Here is a 13,539-nt window from a genome sequence, read left to right as displayed (position 1 = left end):
ACAGGTTCTGGCAAGGAATTCAACAGCTCAATTACACTCTGAGTACAGAACCATCTCTTTTTATTTACTTTGAAACTGCCTCCTGCTAGCTTTACAGCTGCTACACACCAATCTTGTACTGGCCAAGGCAGTAAGCATTTGATCTCTTCCTGCCCCTTTGATCCATCACTCAAGGCTCTAATTTGCAATACTGCAAAGGTCTGAACCCATCAAGTGTGATCACACTGGTAGGTGAGTGAACTGCAATGATCAGCAAAATCCCTCTCAGAGGACAAACACAATTTGTGGAGCTGTGATTTGTGATGCCAGGCACAGATGAAATGCCTGAGATTTCTCAAGAGTCAGAACAAGAACTGCAATAGAAGCCAAAACTATGCTTCTGCTTACTGCAATACTTTGATAAGCTGGACATGGAATACAGAATAAAGAATACAGTATACAGAATACAGAATGAGCCAGGCTGCAAAAGACCTTTGAGATCGAGTCCAAACTATCACCCAGCACCATCCAATCAACTAAACCATGGCACCAAGTGCCTCATCCACAGAATCACAGAATCACCAAGGCTGGAAGAGACCTCAAAGATCATCAAGTCCAACCTGTCACCACAGACCTCAGGACTAAACCATGGCACCAAGTGCCACATCCAGTCCCCTCTTGAACACCTCCAGGGATGGTGACTCCACCACCTCCCTGGGCAGCACATTCCAATGGCCAGTCTCTATTTCTGTGAAGAATTTCTTCCTAACACCCAGCCTGAACCTCCCCTGGCACCACTTGAGACTGTGTCCTCTTGTTCTGGTGCTGCTTGCCTGGGAGAAGAGACCAACCCCCACCTGGCTGCAACCTCCCTTCATGGAGCTGTAGACAGCAAGAAGGTCTCCCCTGAGCCTCCTCTTCTCCAGGCTAAGCAACCCCAGCTCCCTCAGCCTCTCCTCAGAGGGCTTGTGCCTGAGACCTCTCCCCAGCCTCCTTGCCCTTCTCTGGACACATTGAAGTGTCTCAATATCCTTCTTAAATTGAAGGGCCCAGAACTGGACACAGTGGCCAAAGCAGTGCTGAGTCCAGGGGCAGTCACTTGTGGCTGCAGTCAAACCTGCACATTCATCACTGGAAAACTTTTCATAGCAACTTCACAATATACTGACTGCAGCAGCTCAGACAATTTATTCCTTTGACCAAAAGGCAAATCAGAAATGGTCCCAGTGGTACCCCTCTCTTCACTGGAAGGCATTTGTATTGACAGGTTTGAGGAAAAGAGATGACTAACACCTTGGCCTGAAGCATGTGAAGTACTGGAGGCTGCTATTTGCTCCAAACCTACAAAGACTTTAAGAGATTAAACTTTGATGCAAGAGGAATTCGACTGGCCTGAAGAAGGGTCATGAATTCTGAAAGAATAAAAGGTTCATCTGTAGTTTTGTGTGCAGAGCTGGCACCACCACCACCCCACCATCCCCCTACCCTGCTCTCAAAATTACAGTCTCAAAGCTTAACCTGCACTGCAACCAGCTGCAGCCCTATCTGACTTGCATTTCAGGCACTCCATCATCAGTAAATTTGCTGACGACACCAAGCTGGGGGCAGGAGTTGATCTGCTGGAGGGTGGAGAGGCTCTGCAGAGGGACCTCGACAGGCTGGACAGATGGGCAGAGTCCAAGGGCAGGAGATTGAACACATCCAAGTGCTGGGTTCTGCACATTGGCCACAACAACCCCATGCAGAGCTACAGGCTGGGGTCAGAGTGGCTGAGAGCAGCCAGGCAGAGAGGGACCTGGGGGTGCTGGTTGATGGTAGACTGAACATGAGCCTGCAGTGTGCCCAGGCAGCTAAGAGGGCCAATGGCATCCTGGCCTGCATCAGAAACAGTGTGGCCAGCAGGAGCAGGGAGGTCATTCTGCCCCTGTACACTGCACTGGTTAGGCCACACCTTGAGTCCTGTGTCCAGTTCTGGGCCCCTCAGTTTAGGAAGGAGGTTGACTTGCTGGAGCGAGTCCAGAGAAGAGCAACAAAGCTGGGGAGGGGCTTGGAACACAGCCCTGTGAGGAGAGGCTGAGGGAGCTGGGGTTGCTTAGCCTGGAGCAGAGGAGGCTCAGGGGTGACCTTATTACTCTCTACAACTACCTGAAGGGAGGTTGCAGACAGACGGATGTTGGTCTCTTCTCCCAGGCAGCCAGTACCAGAACAAGAGGACACAGTCTCAGGCTGCGCCAGGGGAGGTTCAGGCTGGATGTTAGGAAAAAGTTCTATACAGAGAGAGTGATTGCCCATTGGAATGTGCTGCCTGGGGAGGTGGTGGAGTCACCAACCCTGGAGCTTTTCAGGAGAAGACTTGATGGGGTGCTTGGTGCTGTGGGTTAGTTGTTTAGGTGGTGTTGGATTGGTTGATGGGTTGGACACAATGATCTTGAAGGTCTCTTCCAACCTGGTTTATTCAATGTATTCTATTCTATGTATTCTATGTATCTGACTTGCATTATCAGGCACTTCCACAAGGACAGCAGCCAGTTTCATTTGCTCTTACATGAGAATGCTGTTTCTTTACCATGTCATTCTCAGCAGACTCCACAGGCTCAGGGCAGCAGCTTCTGGGTGTTTCACTTGGGGACTGGGGGTGGGTGGGGAGCAGGTTACACTTCAACTGGCACAAATGCTTTTGTTTACACAGCTTCTGTCACCACTGACAGCACTTACAGGTAGGTGCAAGCAACGCCATAAGCAAGCAGGATCTACAGACACATATCAGGCTTTAAACCACTTGCTCATCATCATATAGGAACAAGCTAGGCCCCTTCTCATTTCCTGTAGCTGTGTAGTTTGCTGTGTTCATTCATATTTAACACAAACCTGCCTTCTGGTTAGGCCACACCTTGAGTCCTGTGTCCAGCTCTGGGCCCCTCAGGTTAGGAAAGAGGTTGAGTTGCTGGAAGGTGTCCAGAGAAGGGCAACAAAGCTGGGGAGGGGTTTGGAGCACAGCCCTGTGAGGAGAGGCTGAGGGAGCTGGGGTTGCTTAGCCTGGAGGAGACCCAAGGGTGACCTTGCTGTCTACAACTACCTGAAGGGAGGTTGTAGCCAGCTAGGGGTTCGTCTCTTCTCCCAGGCAACCAGCACCAGAACAAGAGGACACAGTCTCAAGCTGTTCTAGAGGAGGTTTAGGCTGGATGTTAGGAAGAAATTCTTCCCAGAAAGAGAGATTGGCCATTGGAATGTGCTGCCCAGGGAGGTGGTGGAGTCACCATCCCTGGAGGTGTTTAGGAAGAGACTGGATGGGGTACTCACAGAGCTGTGCTCCAGACCTCTCCCCAGCCTCATTGCCCTTCTCTGGACACGTTCAAGAGTCTCAATATCCTTCTTAAATTGAGAGGCCCAGAACTGGACACAGGACTCAAGGTGTGGCCTAACCAGTGCTGAGTCCAGGGGCAGAATAACCTCCCTGCTCCTGCTGGCCACACTATGAGGGACCCAGAACTGGACACAAAATGGGAGGGGGGAACTTTATAAGGATGTAAAACAAAGGATTTCTGACTGTTATCTAGCTCATTCTAATCTCATCTCATCTTATCTAATCTTATCTGTCTCATGCTTTCCTTATTCTGACTACAAATGAAATGTACATATTTTCACTGCAGTCATTAGGTTCTTGTTATGCTAAAATGCTACACAAATACACAGAGGACATCATCTTTGCCTCTGAAGTACTTATGGTAGGCCAAGATAAAGTAGATTAAGAGCAAAATGGAGCACTCAGGAGCTGGAAATGCTTGAGAGGTAGCTTGGAAATGACAATTTTGAGCAGAAGAGTGAAAAAGGCAACAAGCACAATCGATGGCTGACAGTGTCCCTTTAAATTCTGCACTGTAACCAACTACCATTACTCAGAAACTGAATCCACCACCAGCTTGATTCTGTCAAATGGGTTTAGCACTCATCTTGTCAGCATACTTAAGCAGCCCACAGCACACAGCAAGCCATTCTTCTGGCCAAAACAAAAACACAAGCAACTAAACACGTGGCCAGTTGGCACAAGAGTGGCAGAACAAGAAGGCATCAAGAGCAGACAATTCAATCATTGATATTGCTAACTCAAACAGAAAAAGGCATTCAAAAGCCAGGCCAAAAACAAAGGTACATCCCTACAACTCAAGAACATCAGAGAAATGCAATCTAAGGGGCAAAATTCTGTTTAATTGAAGGGAGGCTGTAGCCAGGCGGGGGTTGGTCTCTTCTCCCAGGCAACCAGCACCAGAACAAGAGGACACAGTCTCAAGCTGTGCCAGGGGAGGTTCAGGCTGGAGGTTAGGAGGAAGTTCTCCACAGACAGAGTGATTTGCCATTGGAATGTGCTGCCCAGGGAGGTGGTGGAGTCACCATCATTGGAGGTGTTGAGGAGGAGACTTGATGGGGTGCTTGGTGCCATGGGTTAGTTGGTTGGGTGGTGTTGGATGATAGGTTGGACTCGATCTCGAAGGTCTCTTCCAACCTGGTCTATTCTATTCTATTCTGAGCCAGCTCAACAATCAATCCAGTCTCTTCCTAAACACCTCCAGTGATGGTGACTCCACCACCTCCCTGGGCAGCACATTCCAACAGCCAATCACTCTGAGAAGAACTTTCTCCTCACCTTAAGCCTAAATCTCCCACAGCTTGAGACTGTGTCCTCTTGTTCTGGTGCTGGTTGCCTGGGAGAAGAGACGAACCCCTAGCTGGCTACAACCTCCCTTCAGGTAGCTGTAGAGAGCAAGAAGGTCTCCCCTGAGCCTCCTCATCTCCAGGCTAAGCAACCCCAGCTGCCTCAGCCTCTCCTCAGAGGGCTGTGCTCCAAACCCCTCCCCAGCTTTGTTATGCATCAGAGGTAATCCTTCTACTAACAAAAGTGAGATGTCTGCCTATAGTTTCCATTAGCTGTGCCTCGTTTCCACGTGCAGGGGCTCATGCTACCATCAGCACTTCCTTGCACTCAGCTCTTAAGGACACTTTTGAAATATCTCTTTAATAAAAGCAGGAAAGGAGATGTTCATTAAAATACATCTTCACACTGAAGATTCTCATGCTGCCATGTACCTGCCTGGCAATTTTAGCACTATAAGCCCCAAGGCTCTGACAAAAGGGAAGAGAGCAAGCTAGAACACACAGGCTCAGGAGAGCTTTGCTCAAGCTGCAAGGGAATTGCACTTGCACACACCTGTTAGACTTCCTGCAACTCCCTCTCTCAGTGACTGCAAAGGCAACCTACAGAGAAGAGCTCTGACCTGGAATTAAACCTCTAAGATATCAGATATCCATAGGGATCTATTTCATATAACCACATTGCCCATTTGGGGGAAAAAAAAGGAAAGGGCAATGATTTTATTCACTACTCTGAGCTGTGTAAGTGAAGCTTACAGCTGCCTACTCTTAGAATCCATAAGGTTGGAAAAGATCTCAGGGATCATAGAGTCCAACCTATCACCCAATACCTCAGGACTAACTAAACCATGGCTTCAAGTGCCACATCCATTCCCCTCTTGAACAACTCCAGGGATGGTGCTTCCACCACCTCCCTAGGCAGCACATTCCAATGCCTAACAACTCTCTCTGGGAAGTACTTTCTCTTTACCTCGAGCCTAAACTTCCCCTGCCACAGCTTGAGACTGTGATGACCTGGACGAGGGGACTGAGCCCATCATCAGTAAATTTGCAGATGACACCAAGCTGGGGGCAGGAGTTGATCTCTGAGAGGGTAGGAGAGCTCTGCAGAGGGACCTTGGCAGGCTGGACAGATGGGCAGAGTCCAAGGGCATGAGCTTGAACACATCCAAGTGCCAGGTTCTGCAAACTGGTCACAACAACCCCATGCAGAGCTACAGGCTGGGGTCAGAGTGGTTGGAGAGCAGCCAGGCAGAGAGGCACCAGGGGGTGCAGGTTGATAGTAAGCTGAACATGAGCCTGCAGTGTGCCCAGGTGGTCAAGAAGGTCATCCTGGCCTGCATCAGAAACAGTGTGGCCAGCAGGAGCAGGGAGGTCATTCTCCCCCGGGACTCAGCACTGGTTAGGCCACACCTTGTGTCCTGTGGCCAGTCCTGGTTGATAGTAAGCTGAACATAAGCCAGCAGTGTGCCCAGGTGGCCAGCTGGGGTTGCTTAGCCTGGAGAAGAGAAGGCTGAGGGGAGACCTTGTTGCTCTCTGCAACTATCTGAAAGGAGGTTGTAGCCAGGTGGGGGTTGGTTTCTTCTCTCAGGCAACCAGCACCAGAACAAGAGGACACAGTCTCAAGCTGTGCCAGGGGAGGTTTAGGCTGGATGTTAGGAGAAAGTTCTTCACAGAAAGAGAGATTGGCCATTGGAATGTCCTTGCCCAGGGAGGTGGTAGAGTCACCATCACTGGAGGTGTTTAAGAAGAGACTGGATGGGGTGCTTGGTGCCATGGTTTAGTTGATTAGATGGTGTTGGGTGCTAGGTTGGACTTGATGATCTCAAAGGTCTTTTCCAACCTGGTTAATTCTATGCTATGCTATGCTATGCTATGCTATGCTATGCTATGCTATGCTATGCTATGCTATTCAGTCAAACTTAAACATACAATGAACCTTGGAAAAGATAATATTAAAATTAATTAAAAACAATTAAAATAACATCCAACAGAGCATTACCTTTCTAAGGCTCTCCCTCACCATTTTCCCTCTTGATTTAACTAAAACATATTAATACTTTAAACTTTCAGTCACAGCAATCAGTTTCTGAAGCCATTTTTAAATGTTATGATATTCTACCCTTGAAATATATATATAGAGGCATAGAAAATAATAAACAATGGGTTTAATCTATGGACTTCTTGAAAAGGAGAACTGAAAAGGTGCAGTCATAGTTTCCTAAGTGTGTCAAAGAAAGTGTCCACACTCACCAGTGCTGCTGCTGCTTTCAGATTTGTCTTCTGCTTGGCTTTCTGGAACAAAAAAAAAAAACACAAGTGAGGAAGAAAGAAAATAAGGAAGTGTAATGTGTCTGTGATTGTTAGTTGAAATCACCTCTGAAAAGTAGGTTCAAAAGCAAATAATGGCAATTTATTATATAATCTCAGTCACTATTTTAGAATAGAATGGAAAGGAAAGGAAAGGAAAGGAATGGAATGGAATGGAATGGAATGGAATGGAATGGAATGGAATGGAATGGAATGGAATGGAATGGAATGGAATGGAATGGAATGGAATGGAATGGAATAAACCAGGTTGGAAGAGACCTCATAGATCATCAAGTTCAACCTATCACCCAACACCATCTAATCAACTAAACCATGCAACCAAGCACCCCATCAAGTCTCCTCCTGGACACCTCCAGGGATGCTGACTCCACCACCTCCCTGGGCAGCACATCCCAATGGCCAATCTCTCTTGCTGGGAAGAACTTCTTCCTAACCTCCAGCCTAAACCTCCCCTGGCACAGCTTGAGACTGTGTCCTCTTGTTCTGGTGCTGGCTGCCTGGGAGAAGAGACCAATCCCACCTGGCTACAACCTCCCTTCAGGGAGCTGTCAACAGCAAGAAGGTCTCCCCTGAGCCTCCTCTTCTCCAGGCTAAGCAACCCCAGCTCCCTCAGCCTCTCCTCACAGGGCTGTGCTCCAGACCCCTCCCCAGCTTCGTTGCCCTTCTCTGGACACCTTCCAGCAACTCAACATCTTTCCTAAACTAGAGGGGCCCAGAACTGGACACAGGACTCAAGGTGTGGCCTAACCAGTGCTGAGTCCAGGGGCACAATGACCTCCCTGCTCCTGCTGGCCACACTGATACAGGCCAGGATGCCATTGATATCCTGAAAATAAGCATCTTCCTTTCATTAAAGCAGTTTAATTATTTCCAGTGAAATATGTAGTGCTCAGAATCTGCTTTCAGATTTTTCTTCTGATTGGCTTTCTGGAACAAAAAAAAACCACAAATGAAGAATAAAGAAAATACGGAAGTGCAATGCTTCTGTGATCATTATTTCAAATTAGCTCTAAAAACTATGTTCTAAAGCAAACTGGGATTGTTTAGCCTGGAGAAGAGGAGGCTCAGGGGTGACCTTCTTGCTGTCTACAGCTACCTGAAGGGAGGTTGTAGCCAGGTGGGGGTTGGTCTCTTCTCCCAGGCAACCAGCACCAGAATAAGAGGACACAGTCTCAAGCTGTGCCAGGGGAGGTTTAGGCTGGATGTTAGGAAGAAATTTTTCCCAGCAAGAGTGATTGGCCATTGGAATGTGCTGCCCAGGGACGTGGTGGAGTCACCATCACTGGAGGTGTTTAAGAAGAGACTGGATGAGGCACTTGGTGCCATGGTTTAGTTGATGAGATGGTGTTGGGTGATAGGTTGGATTTCACAGTATCACATTATCACAGTATCACACAGTATCACCAAGGCTGGAAGAGACCTCAAAAATCATCGAGTCCAACCTGTCACCACAGTCCTCATGACTAGGTGATGATGATCATCATGATTTGATGATCTCAAAGGTCTTTTCCAGCCTGGTTAATTCCATTCTATTCTATTCCATTCTAATGATGATGTGTTCTCTCTGAGAACCTCGCATGTCTTCAGCTGTTAACACTGACAGCCACTGGTAGAGCAAGGAGGATCTGTGAGATGCTGCCTTTCCCATTTGTGTTAGCATCAGCTCTCTGAATGAGGAAAGAAGGCCATCAGCCATGGAAGCCAGGAAGAGTCAGTGGGAAGAATAAGGGTTTGCAAAACTATTTCATGTTTTCAGCTCTGTTAATACTCAGGCTGTAAATTGCAGAGATGATCGCACGAGCTGGACTCAGAAATCATTCTCTGACTCAGAGCAGTAATTCACTCTTGCCTGTAAGTAAAGAGCATAATGATAGCTGTGACATCTCTGGGTTGAAAGCCAAGGACAAATATGTTTTAGCATTTTAAATTGTGTTTCAGGTAAGGGAGAATGTTGGGGTTAGTCTCTACCCTAGAATGTGTGGAAAAAGGAGAAATGTAGGGGAAATACTCAGATTCCTGATTAGCAAAGCTATGCAGAAGTTTAATTTCATACAATTATAGAATCATAGAAGCAATAAGGTTGGAAGAGACACCAAAGATCATCAAGTCCATCCTGTCACTGCAGACTTCATGGCTAGACCATGGCACCAAGTGCCACATCCAATTCCCTCTTGAACACCTCCAGGGATGGTGACTCCACCACCTCCCTGGGCAGCACATTCCAATGGCTAACTCTGGACACATTTCAGCAAGTCAACTTCCTTCCTTAACTGAGGGGCCCAGAACTGGACACAGTACTCAAGGTGTGGCCTAACCAGTGATGAGTCCAGGGGCAGAATGATCTCACTACTCCTGCTGGCCACACTGTTCCTGATGCAGGCCAGGATGCCATTGGCCCTCTTGGCTGCCTGGGCACACTGCAGGCTCATGTTCAGCCTACCATCCATCAGCACCCCCAGGTCCCTCTCTGCCTGGCTGCTCTCCAGCCACTCTGACCCCAGCCTGTAGCTCTGCATGGGGTTGCTGTGGCCAATGTGCAGAACATGGCACTTGGATGTGTTCAATCTCCTGCCCTTGGACTCTGCCCATCTGTCCAGCCTGTCGAGGTCCCTCTGCAGAGCCTCTCTACCCTCCAGCAGATCAACTCCTGCCCCCAGCTTGGTGTCTTCAGCAAATCTACTGATGATGGACTCAATGCCCTCATCCAGATCATCAATAAAGATGTTATTATTAATGTTTTTATTGAAGATGTTATTATGTTATTATTAATGTTTTATTAAAGATGCTTGATTAATGTTTATGTATTTACTCGCTGAAGAATAATCTGGGGGGGAAAAAATCACTTTTACTGTCCAAACTGAACATTTTCATGAGAGAATTCCATTACAGCTGATTGATCTCTGCAATAATGAAGTTACACATTTACAGCAAACCAGCAGTAGGTTTATACCAAAGGAATGAGCATGTGCTGGGCCAAATCCTATTCAGTATCTGTACTGATGATCTAGATGAGGGGATTGAGCCCACCATTAGTAAGTTGGCAGGCAACACTAAGTTGGGAACAGGTGTTGATCTGTTAGAGGGTAGAAGGGCTCTCTAGAGGGACCTTGACAGGCTACACAGATGGGCAACATGATGGAATTCAACAAGACCAAGTGCAGGGCTCTACACATTGGTCATAACAACCCCATGCAGTGCTACAGGCTGGGGTCAGGGTGGCTGGAGAGCAGCCAGGCAGAAAGGGACCTTGGGGGTATTGATTGACAGCAGCTGAACATGAGCCAGCAGAGTGCCCAGGTGGCCAAGAAGGCCAATGGCATCCTGGTCTGTATCAGGAACAGTGTGGCCAGCAGGAGCAGGGAAGTCATTGTGCCCCTGGACTCAGCACTGGTTAGGCCACACCTTGAGTCCTGTGTCCACTTCTGGGCCCCTCAGGTTAGGAAAGATGTTGAGTTGCTGGAAGGTGTCCAGAGAAGGGCAACAAAGCTGGGGAGGGGTTTAGAGCACAGCCCTGTGAGAAGAGGCTGAGGGAGCTGGGGTTGCTTAGCCTGGAGAAGAGGAGGCTCAGGGGAGACCTTCTTGCTGTCTACAACTACCTGAAGGGAGGTTGTAGCCAGGAAGGGGTGGGTCTGTTCTCTCTAGCAACTAGCACCAGAACAAGAGGACACAGTCTCAAGCTGCAGCAGGGGAGGGTTAGGCTGGATGCTAGGAAGAAGTTCCTCCCAGAAAGAGAGATTGGCCATTGGAATGTGCTGCCCAGGGAGGTGGTGGAGTCACCATCACTGGAGGTATTTAGGAAGAGACTGGATGGGGTGCTTGGTGCCTTGGTTTAGTTGATTAGGTGGTGCTGGGTGATAGGTTGGACTCAAAGGTCTCTTCCACCCTGGTTAGTTCTATTCTATTCCATTCTATTCTAGTCTAGTCTAGTCTAGTCTATTCTATTCCATTCCATTCCATTCTATGCTATGCTATGCTATGCTATGCTATTCTATTCTATTCTATTCTATTCTATTCTATTCTATTCTATTCTATTCTATTCTATTCTATTCTATTCCATTCCATTCCATTCCATTCCATTCCATTCTAATTCTTAGTGTTTCTTCCCTTCACCTTTATTAAATGGCTGGGTGTAACTTGTATTTCAAACCACAAATACATAAAATCCAGAATACAAGCCTCAAAATATTCATTTTCATAGGGATACAATCATGCATTGCCAGTGCTGCCAGTGCTCTAGTAGGCATGATTCATGTCCAAACTCAGCAAAGGTCTCTTCATGTATGAGAAGCTGTAGAAAGGAGGAAAAAATGCAACCCAAAACAAGGGGAAAATATTCAAGGGGTGTGGGAGTAAAGGAGTTGTTCTAAGGCACATTGGCACAGCTATGGGTATTACTGAACAGGAATTAAACAAGAATAGTGGCTTTCATGAACTGAGATTCTGAAGGAAGAGAAGACTCAGAGGACTGAGGAATGCAATGCTAAGAGCCAGCAGCCTGTTGAGGCATGAAACAGTGAAACAATCCATGCATGAATGATGCTCACAAACAAAGGTCTGATAGTCAGTCTGTCCATGGAATTCTCCAGACACTTTTCACTTATGGAATGGAATGGAATGGAATGGAATGGAATGGAATGGAATGGAATGGAATGGAATGGAATGGAATGGAATGGAATGGAATAAACCAAGTTGGAAGAGACCTTCAAGATCATCGCGTCCAACCTAGCACCCAACACCATCTAATCAACTAAACCCATGGCACCAAGCACCCTATCAAGTCTCTTCCTGAACACCTCCAATGATGGTGACTCCACCACCTCCCTGGGCAGCACATTCCAATGGCCAATCACTCTCTCTGTGTAGAACCTCCTCCTAACCTCCAGCCTGAACCTCCCCTGGCAGAGCTTGAGACTGTGCCCTGAGCCTTCTCTTCTCCAGGCTAAACAATCCCAGCTCCCTCAGCCTCTTGTTCTGCTGCTGGTTGCCTGGGAGAAGAGACCAACCCCCACCTGGCTACAACCTCCCTTAAGGTAGTTGTAGACAGCAAGAAGGTCTCCCCTGAGCCTCCTCTTCTCCAGGCTAAGCAACCCCAGCTCCCTCAGCCTCTCCTCACAGGGCTTGTGCTCAAGGCCTCTCCCCAGCCTCGTGGTCCTTCTCTGGACACACTCCAGCAAGTCAACATGCTCTTAGCAAGGTGGAGCAAGCATGAAGGAGCTTAAAGTCACCAAAACAGGCATGAAGGCAATCCCACTTATGAAGGGGGAGGTCTGAAGACATATTCAAAATTTCAATGAGTCATCTCACCCACCTCTGCAGAAATATCTTAAACTTCATTCGTGCCTGCAGTGTAAAACCTTCCTCTTCACCCATCCATCCTTTGCAGCTACAGATGCAACTGTCTGCCACGGTCTGTGTTTTCCCCAAGTCACACTAATAGCACAGTTCTCCAAAAAATAGCTCAGGGAGGAAAATTTTTCTCATGATCTGGAACAGAGCTGCAATTTTTGTTCAGATTCAGGGCCAGCAATCCTGAGCGTCCCGCTGGCAGACAAGAAATGAAGCAACAGGCAAACAAAGCAGGCAGGGAATTCATTTGTAATCACAATCAGCAAAGTTTGCTCTCAAATGCTCATGAAAAGCAGGCTCCCATTCCTTCAACCAAGACAGCAACTCTCAAATGGGGCTCAGAGTGGCTGGAGAGCAGCCAGGCAGTGCTGGGGGTACTGATGGATAGTAGGCTGAACATGAGCCTGCAGTGTGCCCAGGCAGCCAAGAAGGCCAATGGCATCCTGGCCTGCATCAGGAACAGTGTGGCCAGCAGGAGCAGGGAAGTCATTCTGCCCCTGGACTCAGCACTGGTTAGGCCACACCTTGAGTCCTGTGTCCAGTTCTGGGCCCCTCAGTTTAGGAAAGATGTTGAGTTGCTGGAAGGTGTCCAGAGAAGGGCAACAAAGCTGGGGAGGGGTTTGGAGCACAGCCCTGTGAGGAGAGGCTGAGGGAGCTGGGGTTGCTTAGCCTGGAGGAGACTCAGGGGAGACCTTCTTGCCCTCTCCAACTCCCTGAAAGGAGGTTGTAGCCAGGTGGGAGTTGGTCTCTTCTCTCTAGCAACCAGCACCAGAACAAGAGGACACAGTCTCAAGCTGCACCAGGGGAGGTTTAGGCTGGATGTTAGGAAGAAGTTCTATACAGAGAGAGTGATTGGCCATTGGACTGTGCTGCCCAGGGAGGTGGTGGAGTCACCATCACTAGAGGTGTTCAGGAGGAGACTTGATGGGGTGCTTGGTGCCATGGGTTAGTTTATTAGATGGTGTTGGGTGATAGGTTGGACGCGATGATCTTGGAGGTCTCTTCCAACCTGTTCTATTCTATTCTATTCTATTCTATTCTATCCTATCCTACTTTATTCTATTCTACTTCATTCTATTCGACTCCATTCTATTCTATTCTAAATGACAGCACTTCCTTATGCCAGGGTGTCTGCTACTAGGAAGCTCAAAAAACAACCAGTTTTAGCCAAACCCTGGTATCAAACACATGGCTTGCCCCAAGATAGTTCTTAGCTATTCACATATAAGAAAGATC

The 13,539-nt window shown here is 47.9% G+C and overlaps 1 protein-coding gene across 1 annotated transcript in view; it reads right to left on the bottom strand.

Moving 5' to 3' along the window:
• GTF2F2 (general transcription factor IIF subunit 2) overlaps positions 1-13,539 on the bottom strand; it is a 115,208-nt gene that overhangs the window by 83,481 nt on the left and 18,188 nt on the right. The window contains exon 5 of the mRNA XM_054163104.1: positions 6,880-6,921. Coding sequence (XP_054019079.1) covers positions 6,880-6,921 — 42 coding nt within the window. The remainder of the gene's footprint in view (positions 1-6,879; positions 6,922-13,539) is intronic.

The sequence above is a fragment of the Dryobates pubescens genome, chromosome 7, assembly GCF_014839835.1.
Source record: "Dryobates pubescens isolate bDryPub1 chromosome 7, bDryPub1.pri, whole genome shotgun sequence".
NCBI classification, from domain to species: domain Eukaryota; kingdom Metazoa; phylum Chordata; class Aves; order Piciformes; family Picidae; genus Dryobates; species Dryobates pubescens.
Note: the sequence above shows the minus strand (reverse complement) of the source record. Positions and strands in the feature narration are given on the sequence as shown.